We start from the raw sequence: 24,267 nt of genomic DNA, 5'->3' as shown, positions 1-24,267 counted from the left end.
GTTTTAAATATTAAATGCTGTGAAAAGGTTGTCACTCCCAAATTTTGTTTGAAAATAGCGCTCCCTGTCACTCAGTGTAGTTCTCACTCACTGATCCTTGATGCAGTTCTCCACAGTCACTTTGTTCTCCACATTTACCTGTGTTTTCCACATTACTGTGTTCTACACAGTTACTGTGTTCTCCACAGTTACTGTGTTACTGTGTTCTCCACAGTTACTGTGTTCTCCACAGTTATTGTGTTCGTCACAGTTACTGTGTTCTCCACAGTTACAGTATTGTGTTCTACACAGTTACCTGTGTTCTCTATTGTTACTGTGTTCTATATACTGTAGTTACATTACATTACATTACAGTCATTTAGCAGACGCTTTTATCCAAAGCGACTTACAATCAGTAGTATGTTACATATCATTCACCCATTCACACACTGATGACAGGCTACCATGCAAGGTGCCACCATCAGACTCTAACTAACATTCATGCAACATCCAGTCCACACTGATGGCAAGCCTTCAGGAGCAACTTGGGGTTAAGTGTCTTGCCCAAGGACACATTGACTGCCGAAGCCAGGTATCGAACCACCGATCCTCTGATTGGAGAACTACCTTGCTCTCCACTACGCCACAGCCGGCAGTTATTGTGTTCTCTATAGTTAGTGTGTTCTCTATAGTTAGTGTGTTCTCCACAGTTTCTGTTCTCTATAATTGGTGTGTTCTCTAGTTACTGTGTTCTCCACAGTTACTGTGTTCTCTATAGTTTGTGTGTTCTCTATAGTAACTGTGTTCTCCACAGTTACTGTGTTCTCTATAGTTTGTGTGTTCTCTATAGTAACTGTGTTCTCCACAGTTACTGTGTTCTTCATAGTTAGTGTTGTAGAGTTAGTGTTCTCTAAAGCTGCTGTGTTCTCCACAGTTAGTGTGTTCTTCATAGTTAGTGTTTCTTAGTGTTAGCTGCTGTGTTCTCCACAGTTAGTGTGTTCTCTGCATCTACTGTGTTCTCCACAGTTAGTGTGTTCTCTATAGCTGTGTTCTCCACAGTTAGTGTGTTCTCTACATCTACTTTGTTCTCCACAGTTAGTGTGTTCTCTATAGTTACTGTGTTCTCTATAGTTACTGTGTTCTACACAGTTAGTGTGTTCTCTACATCTACTTTGTTCTCCACAGTTAGTGTGTTCTCTATAGTTACTGTGTTCTCTATAGTTACTGTGTTCTCTATAGTTACTGTGTTCTACACAGTTAGTGTGTTCTCTACATCTACTTTGTTCTCCACAGTTAGTGTGTTCTCTATAGTTACTGTGTTCTCTATAGTTACTGTGTTCTCCACAGTTAGTGTGTTCTACACAGTTAGTGTGTTCTCTACATCTACTTTGTTCTCCACAGTTAGTGTGTTCTCTATAGTTACTGTGTTCTCTATAGTTACTGTGTTCTCCACAGTTAGTGTGTTCTCTACATCAACTGTGTTCTACAGTCAAATCTCAAATAAAAGTCATTAAGTCCATTTTCAGGTAAGCGTTATTCCTCCCAGTTGCCTCTCTCTCTTCTCTTTAATGCTGCTAGAGGCAAAGTTTAACTCTACTTTATTTTTTTCGTGATTTAATCCTTTTGATTTCCCATTTTACTTCCCTATTGGCCTGCACTCTCTGCAAAACACCTCCCATCTGGTAAACCTTCTCATTATTTTTTAAGTTGGCCTTGAGGGACTTGGACACGCAGGGTTTGTTATGGGGTTTATTTTGACAGGGGCCTAAGGGGCAAAGGTCTACTGAATGTGGCCACTAACACCTTCAGCTAACTGGTCAACGTTGTTAGAGGCAATGTCTTGAAACATTTTCAAGTCGGTACATACAAATTGCAGGCGCTGAATGGATTCATATTTCATATTATGAATAACGTTTTGTTTGACTGCAAAAGGAGCACAGTGTCATGGTCAGCTGATCCAATGGGAGGTCTGGGATTGCTCTTAGGGCATTTCAATCAGGAGAGACTAATCAGATGAGGAAAAGATAATAGTTTATTAATAACAGATGATATGTGATGATAAAGTCTTGACAGAGTCTTTGGCGCTTGACTCTACAGGGAGATTTGTAATCGAGGGATGTCTGCCCTGAGCAGCAGCAAGATAAATCCCCCCGTGGAGTCCAGACACTGGTGGTGGTGGCTGATGAGGCTGATAAAATGATGAGTTGATGAAGCTGATGAATCTGTGAAGATTGGGAGGTGGAGGGGCGTGTAGCAGCAGCATTAAGGTACTGAACGTAGAGAGACAGTCATATTTAAAAAGAGACAGCAGCACGATGATAGGCTAAGGTTGTAATTGTGTCGCTGTGATATTGGATTGAGGAGACCCGCTGATCTAAACAGCTGATATCATGATTGACATCCCCGAACAATGACAGCGAGGAAATCATGAGTGAGCATGAGTGAGCATGTGTGAGGGGAGAATGGCAGATGTATGAGAAATAAACTAAAAGGCGAAGCATACGAGAGTATTGTCTTCCTGACTGAACTTACACTAGAGCTTCATTTGGGATGGTGCCGTAACATCATGATTGGAGGTCGTGAATCACAGGACAGATAGGGTCTTCTGCTTTGACAGCATCCATTCCAGGGTGGATAAAGACTACTCATTTAAAAATTGAGGGAACTCCCTAAGTAGATTTGTAGCTTCTTTAAATGAAAACCTTGCAGCTTGCCACAAAAAACAAACAAAAGCAGCTAGTTGCTGCTAGTTGGCAGTGCAATTTTCATTAACCATGTTCTGACTCCAGGTCCTACAAAACAGACATGACTCTGATATCCATCTTTTCATCTCTAAATGATGAGAGTGCATCATGTGCTTGACATGTAAATTGAGAGAAGTTATCACAGGCACTGTTACTAAAGATGCTCTAAAGATGACTGTTGGGACGTTGGATGGATGGAAGCGGGTTGGATTAAATTTGCATAATGTATTCATGTTTTTTTGGTAACAGATATTTAAACAGCTAATAGCCATTTTTAGCATAACAAAAATTAGTAAGACAAGGGGTTCATGAAAATTCTTTGACAGATCTGGAGAGAGTGTTTTGCTGAGACTCAATTTTGCCTGAGTTGTGTGTTTGAAAAATCCCATTTCAGTGTCAGAATGTTCAGAAGGTAGCTTTCAGAAGGAAGGCTTCTTTCTGAAGTGTATGTCTTCTCTGTGTCGTGCTGTTGTCAGCATCATTAATAGTATTTTGGTGGTCCTTCCCAATTACTTATTTACAGAAGTGTAAAAAGAGACCCTATCTCGTAATTATTACTTCTGTATCGTATAATTAAAAAACAGGATCTCATAATTAACGATGAAAGCAAATGAATTCATCCAGTGTTACATGCCTTCTCTTTAGCAATGATGTATAACCACCTTAACCTCTTTACGTAATAACGTGATCAGGATCTCATCATTACAAGATAGTATTCGTGGAATGTTATGGTGTGGAGCACGAACATAAATATCTTCATGGAGCCACAAACTGTTATACTGCACAACTTGACTTAACACTTATTTACACTACTTATATTTATACTTATATTCTCTTTCTATCATTGCACTACATGTTTGTTTGTGTAGTGTGGATGTTTGCTTCACTCCCACTGAATGTCTCTCTTACCTTATCTCTTGTAAATATTCAGCTGCTTCACAGGCTGTTTTGATGCATATGTGCATGTTTTAGCCGAGCACACCGTCAAAAGTCTTCTCCATCAGAGTGTCTAGAGGCTGAGAAGATCAGTTCACTGCTGGAGCCTTCTGCCTGCCTGCCTGCCTTCTGCCTGCCTGATAGTAGACTTTAGTTCCTGCTTATGGGTGGCTGACCTGGTCGTTCTTGATAGTATCACCTTTTTAATTGGTTTAGAGACAAAAGGTAAGTCTTATACAACCCCATTCACTGACCTAGAAAGTTACTGGCATAAGATGAAAAACAATGTTTTTTCTTGTCTGGTGACCAGGCTTATCAAAATAAAAGTGCAGACTTTTTAACTGTTAAAATAATAATTATAATAATTTGTGTTGTTTTTAATGGTTTCAATTATAATAATTTGTGTTGTTTTTAATGGTCAGATCCACTGTTATGTCTGTGAACTGATATTGAGGCCTGAGGACAACACAGCCCTAAAGCAACACTGCACCCACGAGATGGAGTTTGATGTGATTGTGTTCTGGGTAGGATTTTATATCTCAACTCTGTTTGGGATTACCTTGTTCAGTTTGGTTCAGTTCAGGTCAGTTTCGGTCTTTTTTGTCACCCAAGTGGAGATTCTTACTTAATGAAAACAGAAAAACAAAAAAACTTTTCCACAATATTAACACAATAAAGGAATAAGGCAGTTGAAACAATTGAAAAACAGTTCCTCTACACACAGTGCAAAATACAAATAATTGTTTGTGTTTTGTTTGTTTTTTAAAGATCAAGTTCAGGGGCATTTTGGCCTTTATTGGACAGTTTGAGAGTGAAGATGCAGATGGGAGAGGAGAGCTAGAGGGGTGAACAGTGACAAAGGTCCCCAGCTGGAATCAAACCAGCAACATCGCCGATATGTGGCATACACTGGGAACACTTGGCTTCCAAGCAGTCAGTGATTGAGTGTTCAGTAATACTTATTGATTTTCATTATTTACTATATTGAGGAGTAAACAACTGACAGCTACAGCTTCCAGCATTCAACTGTAATTCTACAGTGTACCTACTGTAATCTCCAACAACAGTTGATTACTGTTAAAAATACTACAGTACTGTGCTGTATAGAAAAGCCATTATACTTTTATTTAAATGTTCCTACTGTACTCTCCACAAACAGTTTAATACCGTAATGTTATATTTACAGTAAAACACTGCTAGAAGCTGATTTTAAAATGTTACATTTCAAAATAAAATCCCCTGAAAATTGCTAGCATAAAAACGAGATGGCCTTACAATATTAAGCTTTTATTAAAGCGAATGCAGTATCAAACACATTAAGTAATCAACAATTTAACAGTGATAGCATTTTTGCAAAATACAATTAATAAAATCACCATTCATCATGCTGAACAGGTGCTTAAACTGCGTGTCCTAGTCCATGTACCCTGAATTTAGTTTCCATTTAGTTTCCTATAACTCCCATGTGTATAATGTATTACAAACGTACTTTTTTGTGTAATAATCCCCTTATAGCACTGTATAGTCATAATTATAAGCACTCATTAATATTCACAATGCTTTATAACAATAATCATAACACATTATAAAGCAATTTACAATGACTTAAAAGGTCAAGTATCATTATATAAATAATAATTGTTTTCTTTAAGTAAAGTAAAAAAATATCTAAATATATGTAAGAACAACACACTAAATGTTGCAAATTTATTTTTTCCTAGACTTGAAGCAAACAATAGCCACTAAGAGTTCATTCAAAATACGTTATAATGAATTATAACAGTGATTATAATCCATCCATCCATCCATCTTCCGTTACCGCTTATCCAGTTAAGGGTCGCGGGGGTGCTGGAGCCGATCCCAGCTGTCAATGGGCGAAGGCAGGGTACACCCTGGACAGGTCGCCAGCCTATCACAGGGCAGACATATATAGACAAACAACCATTCACACTCACATTCACACCTACGGGCAATTTCAGAGTCATCAATTAACCTTAGCTGCATGTCTTTGGACTGTGGGAGGAAGCCGAAGAACCCGGAGAGAACCCACGCTGACACGGGGAGAACATGCAAACTCCACACAGAGTTTGCAGGAATTGAACCCGGGCCCCTCTTGCTGTGAGGCGACAGTGCTAACCACTACACCACCGTACAGCCCCAGTGATTATAATGCATTACAAAAATAGACCTATGGAATTATAATACACTATGGTCCTTGCAATTGAGAAGTAGTATGATACTTGACTTCATATTGGAGTCGAGAATTTCCCGTTTTTTTACAGCAATTTCTTACAGTGTTGGTCTACTGGTCTGCTCCTGGTTTGGTCGTGATGCCTTCCCAGTTGACTCATTGACTCCTTGTTTTTTTTCCTCATCTTTATTTATTACCGCTTTTCATCTTTGAATATTGTAAAGCGTGATGAGTCAGGAGAGTATCATCACATCCCTGATTGGCTGCTGCTTTCATGGGGTTATCTTTATTAACTGAGATGTCCTCATGCTGTACAGACATAGCAGGATCAGGAGACATTCATACAGTAACCAGTAAGCTTTATTAGGCTTTTATATACAGCTTTATACAAACTTTTCTTTAAGTGTAACAGTAAAAGTTGAATACAGTTGTTTATTGTTTATTAACTGGATCCCCATTAGCTGACGCCTTAGTGGCTGCTAATCTTCCTAGGGTCCACAGAAAGGACAAAACATAATACATACAATACATGACGTAAAACAAACAGTTAAAACAGTGCAGTCAGAATAAATAAAATAGTACAATCAGATACAAATACAGTCAGAGACTAGGATGTATAGTATCAGATCCAACCAAATACATTATGCAACCATAACCTCTTCCACAAAGGATCAGGAGTCCACAAAGGCAATGGAGTTCTAGTCCTATTGTCAATGGCCTCAGGTGAGCCTTTAATCGATTTTTAAATTACAGTTTGTTACCTGTAAAAGTTATACAAGGAGGGAATGAGTTACAAGCTATTATTGAACGGTAGATAACTGCGTTTGAGGAGGTTCGTTCTTGGGGTAGGAGGTATCTAGCATTCCTCCTGAGATGACTATGTCTGTAGCATGTGTGTTGTACTTGGTTGTAGAAATATTCAGGTGTCTGATTAGATACTACATTTCGGAAAAACATGACGAGGCTATAGTGGAGTTTAATTTCGACTGAGAACCATGATGACAGGTGGGGGTGCATATATGCTTTATTTGTTGCAATCTGGCAGCTCGATTTTGAACTAGTTGTAGTTTATCTATTTATTTCTTTGCTGCCGCTAACCATGTAACTGGACAGTATTGCAGGTGACAAAAGACCAAGGACTGTAATACCTGACAAATAATAGAGGATGTTAAATAAGTGGAGCACTTTCGAGCCATTGCTAGGCCCCTTCCCATTTTAGTCACAATGCCCTCAATGCGTTCATCGAACACTACACCCAGTAATTTGGTCTTCTTGACCTGTTCTATTTCCATACCTGACACTGACAGATGAAGCGGCCAGTCTCCAATAAGTATACTCCTAGAGCCAAACACAATACTTTTAGTTTTGTAAATGTTCAGGGCTTGTCTGTTCACTTTCACGATGTTAGACACTCTCTCTAGATCCTGATTCAGGATGGTTACTAGTTCATCTTTGTTTAAAGCAGTGCTATACAGTGTTGTGTCATCTGCATACATTAGCATGTTGGCATTGTCAATTGCTAGAGGAAGATCATTTGTGAAAATAGAGAAGAGTAAGGGGCCTAAGCAACTTCCTTTTGGAACCCAAGAACAAGGGCAAGGGCATTAGCTGTATAGTGACTTTGTCTGTTTGCGTGCTGTGAACTAGTAATCAGTTTATTCTGAATAAAATTATCTTGGAATTGTTTGAAAACCATTTTCTCTGGTAATTTGCTCAAAATATGAATTATGCTAATTGGATGGCTGTTTGCCACGTTATCCTTTGGTATTGCAATCACCGTTGCCACTTTCCAGTCCTTTGGGCATACACCGTACAATAAGCATTTAGATGTGATAAATTGGAATACATAAGTGATCAGATGCAAATCGTAACAGTTTGCCATCTAGATGGTCTATACCAGCCTGTTTCACATTTGATAGAGACAACAACATTCTCTTAATGTCAGGGGTATCAACTTGCTCAAAATCAAATTTGCAGTTTTTGTCCTTCATCATACTTTTCTCAATTAGTGTGCATAAAACCATCTGATGGCTCCTCCCATCAGACGGTTTTAAGTTCTTTCTAAGAATTTCAACCCTGCTCATAAAATTATTATTAAAGTGATTGGCGATCTCAACTGGTTTGGTATGAAGTACAATTGGTTACTATGTTTTGGGTTAGCTTGATGTGACGACCTACCCATTATTTCGCTCAAAATTTGCCATAGTTTTTTCCATCATTCTTTGAATTATTAATTCTACTTTGGTAATATTCTTTCTTTTTACTTCTATTTAATTTAGTTACCTGATTTCTTGATTTACAGTACATATTACTGTCAGACAGTAAGCCTGAAGCCACTGTTGTTTCATTCATTTCGTTGCACCATGAGTGTTTTACATTCTGTACTGATCCATGGGGCACATTTTGCGCTTACAGTTGTTTTTTTCAAAGGTGCATGTTTATCAGCTATTTGCATACTTAATCTCATAAATATACTCAATGCCAAATCCTAATACTAATTTAGAGCAGTGTTCAGGGGTATTTGTGAAGAAGTGATCAATACATTTTGATAAGCTTAGTTCATTCTTATTTGTGCTGCTTCTTTTTTTGTAATGTAATAGTTTGTGTTAGGTTGCAAGCAGCGGCTACTGCAAGAAGCTTTTTCTTTAACGGACAGGTCGCTAACCAATCAACGTTTAAATCTTCTACAAAATACACTTCTCGGTTTTCATCACAAGATTTATCCAGCATTTCACAAATTAAGTCTAAGTATCTCATATCCGCACTAGGCGGCCTATAGCAGCAACCCACAACTATAGGTTTAGTTTGTGGTAGGTGAACCTGTACCCACAGTGCCTCTATATCACACAACATTAAATCACTTCTTATTTTTACTGGAATGTTATTCTGGACATATAAAGCTTCGCCTCCCCCATATCTATTCCGATCTTTCCTGAACAGTGTGTATCCATCAACCGTTAATTCTGTATCCTCAAATGACTGATCTGAATGTGTCTCAGATATTGAGTATATGGATATTATTTGGCTGCATCACACAACTTAATTCATAGCTACATCTTATTTCTTAAGCTACAAATGTTTACAGGGGCTATCAGCAATCCATTGCCTGAGATATTAAAAGTTCTTGAGCCCATATCAAAATAACACCAAGCAGTAAGATGTTAGCGGTTAAGAGTAGGGCTTAATGACCCGACTCACCCGCAACATTGGTGGTTTTCTCACTGCGTCATTATCTCGTGGGAGGATGTGTTATCAGTCGAGCCGGAGATAGGCAATTTGCAAAAACTATCTCAAGAGAGTGGGCTTTGCATTTGTACATAACCTGAAGGCCACCGCAGATCTCCTACTCACTTGGAAAGGAAGGGGTATTGAGTTGGTTGCAGTTTTTAACCTCACCACTACATGACACAAAATACACACTGCTCCTTTATAGAGCTACGACAACAACACTGACACCTCCCAGACCAGACGGTGCTGGGTTTCAACCTTTCAATCACAAAGTTTCAATCACAAAGCATACCCTGCTTTATGGTCTTTTTAACTCTAAATTAACAATAATTTATTACATGAACATCATGCTTTGAAGATTTGAAACTAGAGATTGAGACCATAAACTCATGTTTACAATGTTTACTGAGGGAATAAATCGGATAGAAGTAGAGTCATTTTGTCATAGACTTCTATACAACCAGAGGAGTCGCCCCCTGATGGACAGTAGGACAGCAAGCTGGTTTCAGTCACTTCAGCATTGGCTTCACTTTTCAAAACTGGAGGTTGCAGCCGGGTATTAAGATATCTTTTTAAAACCATATTAGCTATACCTTCTTATCATTTAGAGGGTTGCGGGTGTCTGGTAAGGAAAACACTTATGAATACAAAAGCACTCTGGCTTCCTCCTATTGTGTCTTTCTTGTCTCTTGTAATCCCAGGCTGTGTCTTCAGCTCCACATGTTCTGACTTATCTTATGATCCTGTGGACAGTGAAACTCACAGCGTCTGAAGGAGTCCCAGTACATGTCACTACGATGAGCTGACCTTTATGAGATGCAGATGTCTGGGCTAACATATGCCCTGTGGGGAAAATGTAGACATGAAAAAGAGTATTTTTGAATCTGACCAACAAGCCAACATGATATTAAGTTGACACTGTGGACCCTCTTTCCTCTTTTTCTCTTGGACAATGTACCAAGCATTTTGTTCCTAAGCTTGCTGGTCTCATTTTTTTTCTTCTGTCCTTCCTCTTTTCTCTGTGCACCTGCATCTCATCCACTGCTGCACATCTCCCATACAGCTTGTGTATCAGGCTTCTACAAGGCTGCACAGGGACACAACAAATGTCTGCAGTGCCCCATAAACAGCCGAACCACCAGTGAGGGAGCAACTAACTGTGTCTGTCGCAACGGCTACTACCGCAGTGACTCCGACCCTTCACAGATGCCCTGCACAAGTATGTATACACAAACATCATGTCATGTGTGCCTGCAAACAGCAGTGAACACCTTTCCATCTGACTACCCAACGAACACGTTCCAAACCATGGGTTTTGTGAACTGTTGCACTTCCATGGAAATGGTAAATGGTCTTCTGATCACTCAAAGCACTTTAACACGACATATCATCATTCACCCATTCACACCCATTCACACACTGATGACAGGGGCTACCATGCAGAGCCACCTGCCCATCAGGACTCACTGACCATTCACACTCATTCAAACACTGATGGCACAGCCTTCGGAGCCCAAGGACACATCAACATGGACTGGACAAGCCGATCTTCTGACTGGAGACAATACACTCTACCTCTGAGCCACATGTCTCTCTTTTGGCTAGAAATGTATTTTAAAAAAGTAATCCTGACAAAAAAAATGTTAACTATGTCACAGTTTAAAAGAAAACAGAACGAATTTTAAAAGATTATCCTGACAAAACTTTTTTCATCTGTTCTTAAGTCATCAACACCAGAGAGAAAACAAGAAAGATGAGACTTAAAAAATATATCATCAGAATTTTTTTTCTTCTAACTTGCCTCTCAGGGTTCTCTGTAAACAAGTATACACATCATGAGAGAGATTTCAATGGACTACTCTCAGGTTTATGCTTTAGAGCAGCGGTCCTCAATCTTTTTTGCGCCATGGACCGGTTTCATGTAAGGATGTAATTGCAAAATTTTCAAAATAAAACATCTTTCAGACTCCGATAATCAATAAAATGGAAATAATAGAAGTTATTTATTCTTTCTCTGCGGCCCGGTACCAAATGACCCGCGGACCGCTCCCCTACTTGATTCTTCTTCAAAAGAAAATCTGCAAGTGGGAAAGGACATCCAAGTGTTGGTTTCATGTATGTGACATATGAAAGGTATTAGTTAAACAACACAGGCTGAAAATATGCCCGAAAGAGGCAGTAAGCTGTGGTGATGGAAAGTAGAAGCACATAAATACTAATGCATTATTGTTATAATCACAACAACCACTAACAAGTACAGTGTTAGTATAATTTACTTCTCACCCTTTCTCTTCCAGCTGTTCCATCAGCTCCACAGAACGTCATATCCATCGTGAATGAGACCTCTCTGAGGCTGGAGTGGAGCCCACCACAGGAGGGCGGTGGCCGAGAAGACGTTGTCTACAACATCATATGTAAGAGCTGTGGCAGTGGGCGGGGTGGCTGCACCCGCTGTGGAGACAACGTGCAGTTTGTCCCTCGTCAGCTGGGACTGACGGACACCCGCGTCCACATCAACGACCTCCTGGCTCACACACAGTACACCTTTGAAATACAAGCCGTCAACGGAGTGTCTGACCAGAGTCCTTATTCACCACAGTACACGGCTGTCAACATCACCACCAACCAGGCTGGTGAGTCTAACCCAACGCCCTGTCCTACAGGTGCAATTTCACTCTGAGTGATCACGAGTCTATCCAACAGCTTCAGTTATGTTTTCATTTTCAGTAGTCAGTATTTTCTCTCCAGCCTCTAACTTTGCTTCCCTTTGTTTTCTTCTCAGCACCATCAGCAGTCTCCATCATCCACCAGGTCAGCAGAGCCCCTAACAGCATCACCCTGTCCTGGTCCCAGCCTGATCAGCCAAATGGAGTGATCCTGGACTATGAACTGCAGTATTATGAGAAGGTACATCAGTGCTGATGATAATCAAGATGGCTCATATAGAAATCATGACTCCAATCTTACTGCTCCAGTGACTTTATGTGTCATGTGACTGATTATAGTTAAATGCATTCATCTGATTATTTTCTGATATCTCATTTCTGGTGCATGTGTTTCAGAACCAGGCAGAGTGGAACTCGTCTCTAACGAGGAGTCAGACCAACACAGCAGTCATACGAGGCTTGAAGCCCGGAACTATCTACGTCTTCCAAGTCCGGGCTCGGACGGTCGCTGGATTTGGACGCTTTAGTGGCAAAATGTACTTCCAAACCATGACTGAAGGTAAGAATAGCAATCAGTTTTACTTACCAACTTGCATCATATGTTTGCCCCAGGTGCTTCCTACACGGGAACCTCATCTATCACTGAACATGAGTCACAGTTTTTGGTTTCCTGTCGTTTCACCTGTAGAGGAATATAACTCCAGTATCAAGGAGAAGCTGCCCCTCATCATCGGTTCTGCTGCTGCAGGAGTAGTCTTCATCATTGCCATCACTGTCTTCATAATTGTCTGCCGCAGGTAAGCCAGAAATGTTACAGGCCATGAAAGAATATAATAACAACATGTGAGTTTCCATTTAATTAACAGTAACGGTACACAGCATGGCTGTCCACAGTTCAAACATTGTATCCTCCATGACAGAATTCACAACCATATATTCAATAGATCACTACACAAGAAGAGATAATCCTTTATTAGGAAGGAAGTCGTTTCAAAATATCCTTGAATTAAGACACTGAATCCGGGGTTGCTCCCCAGACGCCTCCCAGCAGCCCACTGCTTCTACTGCGTTGGGTGGGTTAGATGCAGAGGTCACATTTCACTATGTTTTTTTGTGTACCATTGTATGTGACAATATGACTAATTTTTACGTTTTAGACCACAGCGGCTCGACTGTGCATCAGACAGAAGTTCTTCTTTACTGATATAAAACCTCACTGTCTGTGTGTTTTGGCGAAACACTCAGAACTCTAGGTTCACTTACCAGCTTTTTCCAGAGCTTCATCCATATCACACGGTCTTCATCAGTGGACACTGAAGTACTACCCTGAGCCTTCCTCGTAGCACTTATTGTATTCGTATCAGTTCGCTGCACTTATTGTATTCGTATTCGTTTATTGCACTTATCCTATTCGTATTAGTTTGTTGCACTTATTGTATTCGTATTAGTCTCTTGCAATTATTGTTTTCGTAGTAATTTGCTTCTGCACTATACTTTTGCTCTGGTTTATGCTTTTAGATGCTTGTTTAAGAAAGGAGATGCACTTGTGACTTCTGGTGACTAGTAGTTCTCTTGAATACCTATGTTGAATACACTTCCTGTAAGTCGCTTTGGATAAAAGCGTCTGCTAAATGACTGTAATGTAATGTAATGTAATGGACAAAGTTGCACAGGTCATGGGGAAGGTTCTCTTGACATGCAAGCCTCTCTGTTTTTGTCCTCAGCAGGAGAAGTCCTGACAGACCAGAATCAGACTACACAGACAAACTCCAACATTACACCAGTGGTCACAGTAAGTAACACTGTTAATAACACTGTAAAGTGTCAGCTTTTAATTTGGGAGAATACGTAGAAATTGCAGGATGCTTGTATGTTTCAGTTTTGTGTGTATGTAGCTGTTGCTGTCTCTTCTATCTCTCTGTTGAAGTGTCACCGGGAATGAAGATCTACATCGACCCCTTCACGTATGAGGACCCTAATGAGGCAGTCAGAGAGTTTGCCAAGGAGATTGACATGTCTTGTGTCAAGATTGAACAAGTCATTGGTGCAGGTAAATGAAAACAGCGCATTAAAATGACATGGTGTCAGGTATCAGATTAAGCCAGTTAGGACTGATCAGAGGGCATCTTAGGGTACTTACTGGAACTCTTCAGCTCTGAGGGGTCCCCACTACTGAGTACGTCAGGGCAGGCCTCGCAATATCCATGCAACATGTCATATTACTGTTTAACAAGATAAAAACACAGTTTAGATATCAGTGTAACTACATTTTTTAGATCCAAACTTTATTGTTAGTCCACTGACTGCCCTCATCTTCCTGTCAGGTGAGTTTGGGGAGGTGTGCAGTGGAAACCTCCGGCAGCCTGGGAAGAGAGAGATCCTGGTGGCTATTAAGGCGCTGAAGGCGGGCTACACTGATCGCCAGAGGCGGGACTTCCTGAGCGAGGCGTCCATCATGGGCCAGTTTGACCACCCCAACATCATCCATCTGGAGGGGGTGGTGACAAAGAGCAGCCCTGTGATGATCATCACTGAGTTCATGGAAAACGGATCCCTGGACTCCTTCCTCAGGGTAAAATCTATCTATCTATCTATCTATCTATCTATCTATCTATCTATCTATCTATCTATCTATCTATCTATCTATCTATCTATCTATCTATCTATCCATCCATCCATCCATCCATCCATCCATCCATCCATCCATCCATCCATCTATCTATCTATCTATCTATCTATCTCAATGTATTCTAGAATCAAAGTTTCTGGTGGCTTTCTTGGGTTCTATCTGGTTCTCTAAGTTTACCTCCACAGACGTCAAACTGAATCCATCTCAATTATGGATTCATAATTGAGATTAATCTTGTTTTCCAAAACAAGTCAATCAGATCTGCAATCAACTTTCAGGTTTTGGTTCTAATTGAATTCACTTCTATCTCCTTACAGGCTTTAGGCATATCCCATTGCACATTCACGCAGCCTCCCCATCTCATCCTCTGTTCAGGACAGCACCAGCCACATGGCTGCCGATTGTGGTTAATCTTTCACTACGGCACCATGTTTGCAGTCTCTCTAAATTCAGTCAGGACTGTTCAGTAATTTGCATTATTCATCAAAAAGACAAAGATTAATTTATGTTTTTTGTTTTTTCTTACAGCAAAATGATGGGCAGTTCACAGTGATCCAGCTGGTGGGCATGCTGCGCGGAATAGCAGCGGGAATGAAGTACCTGTGTGACATGAACTATGTCCATCGGGACCTGGCAGCTAGGAACATCCTGGTCAACAGCAACCTGGTGTGTAAAGTGTCTGACTTCGGCCTGTCGCGCTTCCTTGAGGACGACACGTCAGACCCCACCTACACCAGCGCTCTGGTGAGTCTTTATTGTAGACTACAGGGGATGTGTATCATTTTAAGAGCTCTTTACAAAGCTGCTGAGAGACACTTTTACTGAGGGACTGAACTCCTCAGCTAAGAGCAGAGCAGGGTTGACAGGTGACCAGACCGTGTCAGTGAATGTGGAATAAATTATAAAATCTATACACCGGAGCATGAAACTAACTAGATTGGGTTAGACTAGATACAAAAAGTTATTTAAATAATACATGAAACTGTATAAATCGAAAAATGAAATATCATTGGATTACTTTGTAGATAACATTATGATTTTAAGTAATTTACTAGAAGCAAAACAGGAAATGAAACAAAGGAAAATAGCATCAGTGATGGAATGACACACGTCTTTGTCCTTCTGCCCATGTTGCCACTGTTGACCTTTACACTTGTCCTTGTCCAGGGAGGGAAGATACCCATCCGGTGGACAGCTCCAGAGGCCATTCAGTACAGGAAGTTCACCTCCTCCAGTGACTGCTGGAGCTATGGCATAGTCATGTGGGAGGTGATGTCATATGGAGAGAGGCCCTACTGGGACATGAGCAATCAAGATGTGAGTAAAGCCCTGTCCTTCAGCCAGCAATCAGATTTTACTACTTATCACAGTCATCACATAGAAAGGTGATACGCCAGTGTATTTAATGATGGAGCTTAATTCAGCCATACTAATAGAAGATTTGAAAGCTGCCGTGTTTAGAATTGTATTTGTTTATAGCATGTGTTATGGAATTAGGTGAGGGACTTTATTCCCAGAAGTTTTTCTCAATTCAGTTTTCATAATCAAAGTAAATGCAAATGTAAGTGCATCATTCTTCACCAGTCTATATCATGTTAAGAGAAATCAAAAACACTTGACATAATGATATATTTATTTAACCCTCATCCTACTGTGTGGTCCCTGCACACCCAACATGTATATTGTTGTCATATCTCTCAGGTGCTTCATTCTATGATTCAAATTTTTCAAGACTTTGTCAATTAGCTCGTTTTTTCTAATAACTACATATCAGCCATATGCAGTTTTAATAGGTAGAATACAAAAGATAGTTACAATATCTGCCATGGGTCCTGAATTTAAAGTCATTTTTCTAACGTCTTTCGGTGTTTCACTATGTGAATCGCCTCTGCGTGACCAACTGTGGAAGCTCCAATGACACCACGTCTGTCACTGACACCCCTCATTATACCACAGTCGACCGTCCCCTCACACATCATTCTCGCTTTCTTCCCGTGAAGAAACTATAGCTCCCTCAGCTCATCTAGGCTAGCTTGGATTTTCTGCTCAACCGTTCACAGACAACCCGTTAAGGATACGTCACCGAATGCAGTTCCTGGCTTTAATCTGGATTTGCTGAGTAAGTCATTCGATAGATATATATTTTTTTTATACAGGATATTTGAGCAGTGTCCACTTCAAGGCGAGCTGTTCCTCCGACTAACCTGTATTTGTTTACCGGTGTGGTCAGTGACTGTGTGACATAAATTCCTCTGGCTAACGTGTCATGGCGAGCGGACTCTTACTGCACGCTGTAAACCCCGGCTAATCCCCGTTTGCTGGCGCAATTTACCGACAAGGTTAACGCATTGCGGCACGCCTAGTATGGCTTATTGTTTATATATTTCCCTTCCTTTCCAGTCACCATGTCTTGGGCCGCTACCCCCGCCAAAGGGTCGGAACCAAAGGCCAAAGAGGCTGCATCCCGCCTGTGCCCTGCCCCATCCACCTCGGGAAGGGACCCTCATCCAATGTGCATAGCTTGCATGGGCACTAAACACGCTCAGGCATCGCTGGCTGACCCCCAGTCATGTTTGCACTGTGCGTCAATGCCAGAAAAGATCCTGGAAAGGAAGCTGAGAGTGGCTGTATACAATAGTCAGGACCCTTGCCTTGTCAGGAGCCACCTCAAAAGCCACAACCAGCACCCAGCTGGGCGTACATGATGGATGCTGAATCCCCGGAGATGCCTCAACTTTTTGAGGAGCTCCTCGAAGTGGAACCGGGTTGTGAGGACGCAGAGGGCAATGCCAACTCTGACTTCCTCGACATATGAGTATGTGGAGGATGACTCCACCTTTCCTGTTCAACAGTCCAAACCCCCTAGTGCATCCGACACTGTTACCCCAGTGGACAGCAACTTATACGCGGTTTGCAAATGGGCCACGTCCAAATTGGGAATACAATGGCAGGCAGCCCAGGACACTACTGGGGGGGAGAGAGACCAGTATGAGGGTAAGAGGCTCCCACCAGCCCAACCGCCATCAAAACAACTCCTGCCAGCAGTGCCTGCTTGTATGAAAGAAATGAGCAGGTACTGGTCCAGTCCTTTTAAGAGTAAGCTTCCCACCAAGGGCTACGCAAAGCTGGAAATCGAGGGAATGGGGAAAACTGGGGCTGGCGGAACCCCCAGCAGTGGAGCCTTCAGTGGCTTATCAGCTCCATCCCAACTGTCGATCATTCTCAGCTTCCTCAAACATCTCTCTGCCTAGTAAAATGGAACGCCTAACCGCCTCCGTTTTCCAGAGAATGTATAGATACGCAGCACAGTCTGTGTGCTCTCTAAATGCAATGACTAAATGGGATTTGTTTGTAACAATCGATCTCTCCGATGCTTATTTTCACATTGCCATTTATGTGATATCTGTTGTACATTTGGGGCTCCTATGGATGAGGATTTTAAGTGCTGGGTTGCAGCTTTGCACTAAAGCATTTTCTGACGCCACGTCCTGGTGAAAACAGACAAAACCACTGTGGTAGCATACATCAACCGCCAAGGCGGCACACGCTCAATGCAGTTGCACAGGTTGGCTCGGAAGATAATCCTGTGGAGCAGCACCAGGCTCCTGTCCCTTCGAGCAACTCATGTTCCGGGCGTTTTAAAAGCCTTTTACGGAGAGTGGACTCTCCACCTGCAGGTGGTGGAACAAGTTTGGCAGAAATAGGGCCATGCAGGCGTAGATCTCTTCCCCTTGCAAGAAAACGCTCACTGTCCTCAGTTTTTGAGGACGTAAATGCACCCCTGGGGGTGGATGCGCTGACACATTACTGGCCAAAAGTGCTGCTCTATGCATTCCCCCTTCTCAGCCTGATCTCCCTAACTCTAGCTAGGGTGAGAGAACAGGGCTTGTCCCTATCTTGATAGCGCCGTGGTGGCCAACCAAGCATTGGGTAGCAGAAATATTACAGCTTGTAGCGGACGAGCTGTGGCCTCTCCCCATACGAAAGGTCCTTCTTTCCCAGGCGTACAGGGAGATCTACCACCCTCACCCAGACCGGATAGCGCTCTGGGCTTGGCCCGTGAGAGGTGGAACCTGAACGCAGCAGTCCTGCCTGCACGAGTCATTGACACTATTCAGAGTGCATGGGCCTCCTCCACTAGTTCTCTTTACAGTGGTAAGTGCGGCTTTTCGAGGAGTGGTGCGAGCTGAGGCACACCATTCCTTTTCAGTGTTCAGTGGTTGACTTGCTGTGTTTCTTGCAAGAACTAGTAGATAAGGGCAAGGTATTTTCTACAATTAAAGTTTATTTAGTGGCTAGAAGCCTGTTGGGCAGCATCCTTTAGTGTGTCGTTTCATGAAGGGTGCTCGCCCGTAAGATCCCTGTTTCCAGGCCCCTGGTTCCTCTGTGGGATCTGTTGGTTTTGTTGGAGGCCCTCTCTCATCACCCATTTGAGCCTATAGATGCAGTGGGGATGAAGTTTATTTCACTTAAAAATGTGTTGCTCTTAGCTTTAACCACAGCAAAGCTTGTGAGTGACTTACAGGCTTTATCCATTCACCCTTCCTGCTTGCTATTTGCTCCAGGGCTCACCAAGGTCTGTTTGCAGCCCAACCCGGCCTTTGTGCCTAAGGTGGTGGAGTCAGCATACAGATGTCCCACACACGCACACTTTTATAAGGTTTTACAGGCTCGATGTCTCGGGGTCAACCTTGGCACATGCTGTGCGAGTCCCTGTGATGATCTCTGCCGGGCAAACAATATTTGGCTTCGGGAGATTTCATGCAATCCGGGAGTGGTCTATATCTCCCATAGTGAAACACCGAACGACGTTAGAAAAATAACTTTGGGTTACTTAACGTAATCCCCGGTTCTTTGATAACAGAGTGAGGTGTTTCACTATGGGAATCGCCTCGGCGTGACCAACTATGGAAGCTCCAATGACACCACGTCTGTCACTGACAGACAGGTCGAACTGTGCTAGGGCCACGCCCCCTCGTATTACCACGGTCGACCGTTCCTCCCAAATCATTCTAAACCGATTTCTTTCTGTGTCAATGCAAGGAGGGATGTGATGGTGAAACACCTCACTCTGTTATCAAAGAACCGGGGATTACGTTAAGTAACCCAAAGATATTTCAGGTTTTACACATTATATTAAGTTAATCAGCAGGTATAGAGGTAGAGATTTAAACCTGAGTCAAACTTTTATGAGTTGGTGACTAGCCAGCTTTCTACTACAACATGTAGAAAACTATTGTGTGAAAAGTGTCACCATTTGGGGCCATCTATAATGTTGTTTATCTCAGAGAGCAACAACCAAACATCAGTTTCACTTTGATTTTGTGAACTGGATCAGGCTCCAGTCATGTGAGGAGACTCAACATTAGTTTTCATGTAAATTCTTCTAGGTTATCAATGCCATAGAACAGGACTACAGGTTGCCGCCCCCTATGGATTGTCCTAGTGCATTGCATCAGCTGATGCTGGATTGCTGGCAGAAAGACCGCAACAACCGGCCCAAATTCAGCCAGATCGTCAGCACCCTTGACAAGATGATCCGCAACCCCAACAGCCTCAAGGCCACGACACCACTGTCATCAAGGTATAAAAAAGACAGGACCTGCATTACTTCACACTGTGAATGACCTACAACCCTCACAAATCATCACTTTCCCACAGGATGTCTCACAGGTCTTCTTCTTTTGTCTTCTTTCTGTCCACCAGTGTTCACTTACCGCTGCTTGATCGCACCGCTCCAGACTTCTCCTCCTTCAGCACAGTGGATGAGTGGCTGGACGCCATCAAGATGGGCCAATACAAGGAGAACTTTACCAACGAAGAATTCACTAGCTTTGATGTGGTGTCTCAAATGACCATGGAGTATGTTAGATACTATTAATTTAACCATGCTGTGAAGAAAACAGATCACACAGATGTGATGATGATACTGATCATCATGATCATTGTTGGTTAAATGTGATTTAAATCTCATGAATATACCAGGGTTCCTAGTTTGTAGAAAACTAATATCTAATATCCAGATACCTTCAATTTCTAGAATGACATTGGAACCCTAATAGAAAAGTCCTAGTGAAACAGCACTAAAAGCATCTTTATCTTCAGTCATGTCACATGTCTCTTAGTGAAATGGCAGATGTTGGCGAAGTATAATTCCCAGGAGGATTCAAATCAGATCCTTTAGATTAAAAAGAGAAAATTGTGAATTAAAATGAATTAGCCTTGTTTCCATCAACTGGTTTGGAGTTAATAAACTTAGCTGCAGCGTAGTTTGGTCAGAAGTTCTGTTATGCTACACATGGCTGTAATCACAAAGAAATAAACAAAGAAGCAGTAGAGGTTGTGAATCAGAAACAAAACAAGTCGCCTTGGCCATCGAACCATTTCCGAGAGGGAAATTGAGAGAGGTCTTAAAAATATGTTTCAATTGTGCAAGTTTGAATTTTACTTTCATGCCAACCAGTAATGGCCATGGTTCATGCCATCCGCAGATTCGGAAAAGGCTGTTCCATATCCCATTTAGTGTATCATCTCTTTTTCTTGAAAAAGGCAAAACCACCTCAAGTGGGTATACATTTTTTTTTGTCGTTTCCATACAGCTTTTCTAATGCAATACTTATTAGAAGGACGGCTAGTGACTCACTATAGCCTCTTGAGGTACAAGTGGTATTACAAGACAGGACGGGCAAGGGTTAGCTGGTTAGCATTCTCATTTCAGTAGGTATCTCTGCAACACAATACACGGATATCTTTGATATAACATCCTCATTGTAACCTCTTTACATTCTCCTGATAATGTTCAGTTGTTTTAAACAAAAATATTTGCCAGATCTTCCACATTGCAACATTAACAGAAATTTACGCAGATACTTTTCTAAACTATCTGTGCTAAACCAACTTATAATAATATTACAATGAATTGATTGCATTAGATAGTTACACAGCTACTTAAAGTCAAAACTCCACTTAAGGCAAAAATCTCCAAGGCTGCTTTGTGGCTAACATCATAATATAAATCACACATTTAGACTTGGATCTCATCATCTAGAAAACAGAAAGCTTTGAAGTTCTTGAAGTGTTACTTATGTGGTATACGGAGATGGAAATGACGAAATGTTTCTCTTCAGGGACATCATCAGAGTGGGAGTGACTCTGGCCGGCCACCAGAAGAAGATTCTCAACAGCATCCAGTCCATGAGGGCCCAGATGAACCAGATCACCTCAGTGGAGGTGTGACCTCGCAGACCAGAACACACATGCTCTGTTTACAGTAGGAATCCCAGCTACCACCAGAAACCAACCACCAACCCTACATTCTCCTGGAACGCTCTGAGGACACAGACTGTGACTTCAGTCCAACCCCAGCCCCCCACCCCATCCCCCACCCACCCTAAACTCTCTCAATGTTCTATCAGTCTGCAGCACTGCATAGATATTGTGTAGTTTCCTTGTAGCTGCTGTATGTTCAGGGAACAGTCATGCTCGGGGGCTTGGTGTTACCCTAAACAAAACCATCTAAACCCAGTCTTTAAACAGCTCTGTCCATGTCTATTTGATGGGACAACTTGTTTTGGGGATTTATTCTATTCAATGATAACACACTGTACCTGGCTCCACTACCACCAAGTTCAAATATTCAGTGTGAAATCAGTTTTCCAAAACTGGCCGTGCACTTTGAATTTTTTGTACAAGACTCGATGATGGAAATGGAAATGAATGAATACGAAAAAAAGCAACAATTGAATTCAACCTACTTTATGAGCTTACAGCTGGTAGCACCCATTGTGTTTAATGGATAATTCATAGGTGCTTACTGACAGCAGGCTCTTACTGCAAGCTGTCACCCAATGATGTTGTTCCCCCAAATTTTGACTGAGAGGCCACAGGGCACAGTTCTGGAACCCTGGTTGTTTTAGTTACATATTTAGACTTCTAATCAGCAACTTAATGGCAGACAGTTTTACAGCAACCTACATTAAAGGGGTTTGCATTATGTAACTGCCTCTCCATTTATCAGTTAGATTTTTGCTGGAATACCAAAATCCACACAAGATTCAAATAGAGTGCTGATGCACAAGGGACACAAGGGAAGTTATGCACAAGATCACTAGCTATTGTGTCTGATGTGAAACGTAAAAGCCAGTGCCATGCATTAGGAAGAGGAAGTGTAAGCGTGTTATTTAGACTTGTTTGTTTGGCTGCTCTGTTAACTCATTCATTTACTGGCTGTAACAAGTAATGACCAAAGGTGGCACCAAATCAAACAGGACTGATTGCTTACCTGGCCATCCCTGTATAATGTGAGAAACCATGAGACCAACACATCAATATAAAAAATCTAAGTTTAAAAATATGAAATATTATAATATTATAATGGAGAAATTAAAATGTACAAGAATTAATGGCAGAGGCCAAGCAATATCCAACAGCACAAAGGCACATTATGCTGGCCAGCAGTCTGCTCTGTCGTTGTGGTTACTACTTGTGTTATGGCAGCAGCAGTAAGAACTCGCTCTTTGGGATCACCTGACCTTTTTTGTGGTTCATAGAAGCGAACAATCTCTGCTCTACTAAATAAATACAGTTTTGTGCACTGGTAAAGTTGTAGCAAAGTGCCCGGTTTCTATTTGGGTGGTCCAGCTCCAGTTTGACCCCTGTTAACATTACAGTACTGTAACTCAGACGGTGGTTTTGTTGGGTTTTGCTCATTGTCTTTGTTGCCTCCCAGACTGGAATGAAGTGAAGAGATTTTGCCCTTTAAAAGGGCACTTTAAAAGGGCAGCACATATTTGAATATCTGTGCTGTTTGAAGCTGCAGATGTTGTTTTCACTGGACATCTGAGACAAATGAAAGAACCACGTATCCGTCAACCCAGAGACTTCCTTAGTGGCCTCCTTAATGAATCCCTTGAGCTGGTCATTTGAAAACGCCATAAAATGGCATGACTACTAATATTTTGAAAATGTAGATCAGACCACACACTGTCCGTCACTGTGATTACACTGTCCCATTCACTGTGAAGCGGTAGAGTTCCTTCAAAGTTGGGGTTAGGAAACAATGCATGGCAATCCAAGTCTTCTCAGTGCTGCAAGTGTTTTGGAGGTAAAGGAGCAATGTTTCATCTTTAACAGAAAAGTCACAGTCGTTATCTTACATATCTACATATCAATATAATTTGCTATATTTTGACATATACCCCTACAAAAAGCTGAACTAGTTACCACTCCACCACTAATGTGCAATCTTTGTTTAATTGTTTCAGTATCTAAACACATCCAAATTCATAAATTCAGCTCAGTTGCTCTGTTTTAGCACATAACACAGGTTGTACAGAAGTGCATTGCACTCACTTTAGATAAAGTATCTCAATTACAAGATGGTATCTCCCCTAAAGCCTGTGTGTCTGATCCTATGTGTTCATTTACTGAAGGACTTATATCTCTGTGGATTCATTACACTCCCCAACAAAGCATAACCTTTACAATTCAGCCAAACCTCTGTGTGCCCCTTCTTAACTGGGACTACTACAACAAACCGCCAACATCTGATCCCAGGGCTGCATTGCTTAAAGAGATTACAAACTCAGCATCTCGTAATCACTAGAAAACAATCTCTTCTTCTTTGTCAACTTACCTATAAAAGCGTTTTTTGATCTAATGCCTATATTGGAAGGCCAACAATATTTGTCAATAGCTTCAAAAACCATTACGTCACTGTTACAATCCATGTGACTGTCCTCCCCTACAATTAAGGTTTGATTAGGTTCGGGCTGCCAAAACTGCTGGTTTATGGTTTGTGGCACAAGAGTGTAACAGTGTTTCTGCCTTTGCTTGTGACTGACATCGTGATTAACTCGGCCATTAGAGCTGTAAACAGAGGCTGTATTGGCTCAA

General features: G+C 41.6%; 1 protein-coding gene across 1 annotated transcript in view; it reads left to right on the top strand.

The window, feature by feature from the left end:
* ephb2a (eph receptor B2a) overlaps nt 1–21,664 on the top strand; it is a 39,084-nt gene extending 17,420 nt beyond the window's left edge. Inside the window, exons 4-16 of the mRNA XM_054609777.1 lie at nt 10,142–10,297; nt 11,376–11,711; nt 11,861–11,985; nt 12,141–12,303; nt 12,433–12,541; nt 13,469–13,536; nt 13,672–13,794; nt 14,069–14,316; nt 14,902–15,117; nt 15,541–15,690; nt 19,764–19,957; nt 20,080–20,235; nt 21,501–21,664. Of these exons, the coding sequence (XP_054465752.1) occupies nt 10,142–10,297; nt 11,376–11,711; nt 11,861–11,985; nt 12,141–12,303; nt 12,433–12,541; nt 13,469–13,536; nt 13,672–13,794; nt 14,069–14,316; nt 14,902–15,117; nt 15,541–15,690; nt 19,764–19,957; nt 20,080–20,235; nt 21,501–21,609 (2,153 nt within the window). The 3' untranslated portion in view covers nt 21,610–21,664. The remainder of the gene's footprint in view (nt 1–10,141; nt 10,298–11,375; nt 11,712–11,860; nt 11,986–12,140; nt 12,304–12,432; nt 12,542–13,468; nt 13,537–13,671; nt 13,795–14,068; nt 14,317–14,901; nt 15,118–15,540; nt 15,691–19,763; nt 19,958–20,079; nt 20,236–21,500) is intronic.
* Nucleotides 21,665–24,267: the final 2,603 nt, after the last annotated feature.

The sequence above is a fragment of the Anoplopoma fimbria genome, chromosome 12 (genome assembly GCF_027596085.1).
Source record: "Anoplopoma fimbria isolate UVic2021 breed Golden Eagle Sablefish chromosome 12, Afim_UVic_2022, whole genome shotgun sequence".
NCBI lineage: Eukaryota > Metazoa > Chordata > Actinopteri > Perciformes > Anoplopomatidae > Anoplopoma > Anoplopoma fimbria.
Note: the sequence above shows the minus strand (reverse complement) of the source record. Positions and strands in the feature narration are given on the sequence as shown.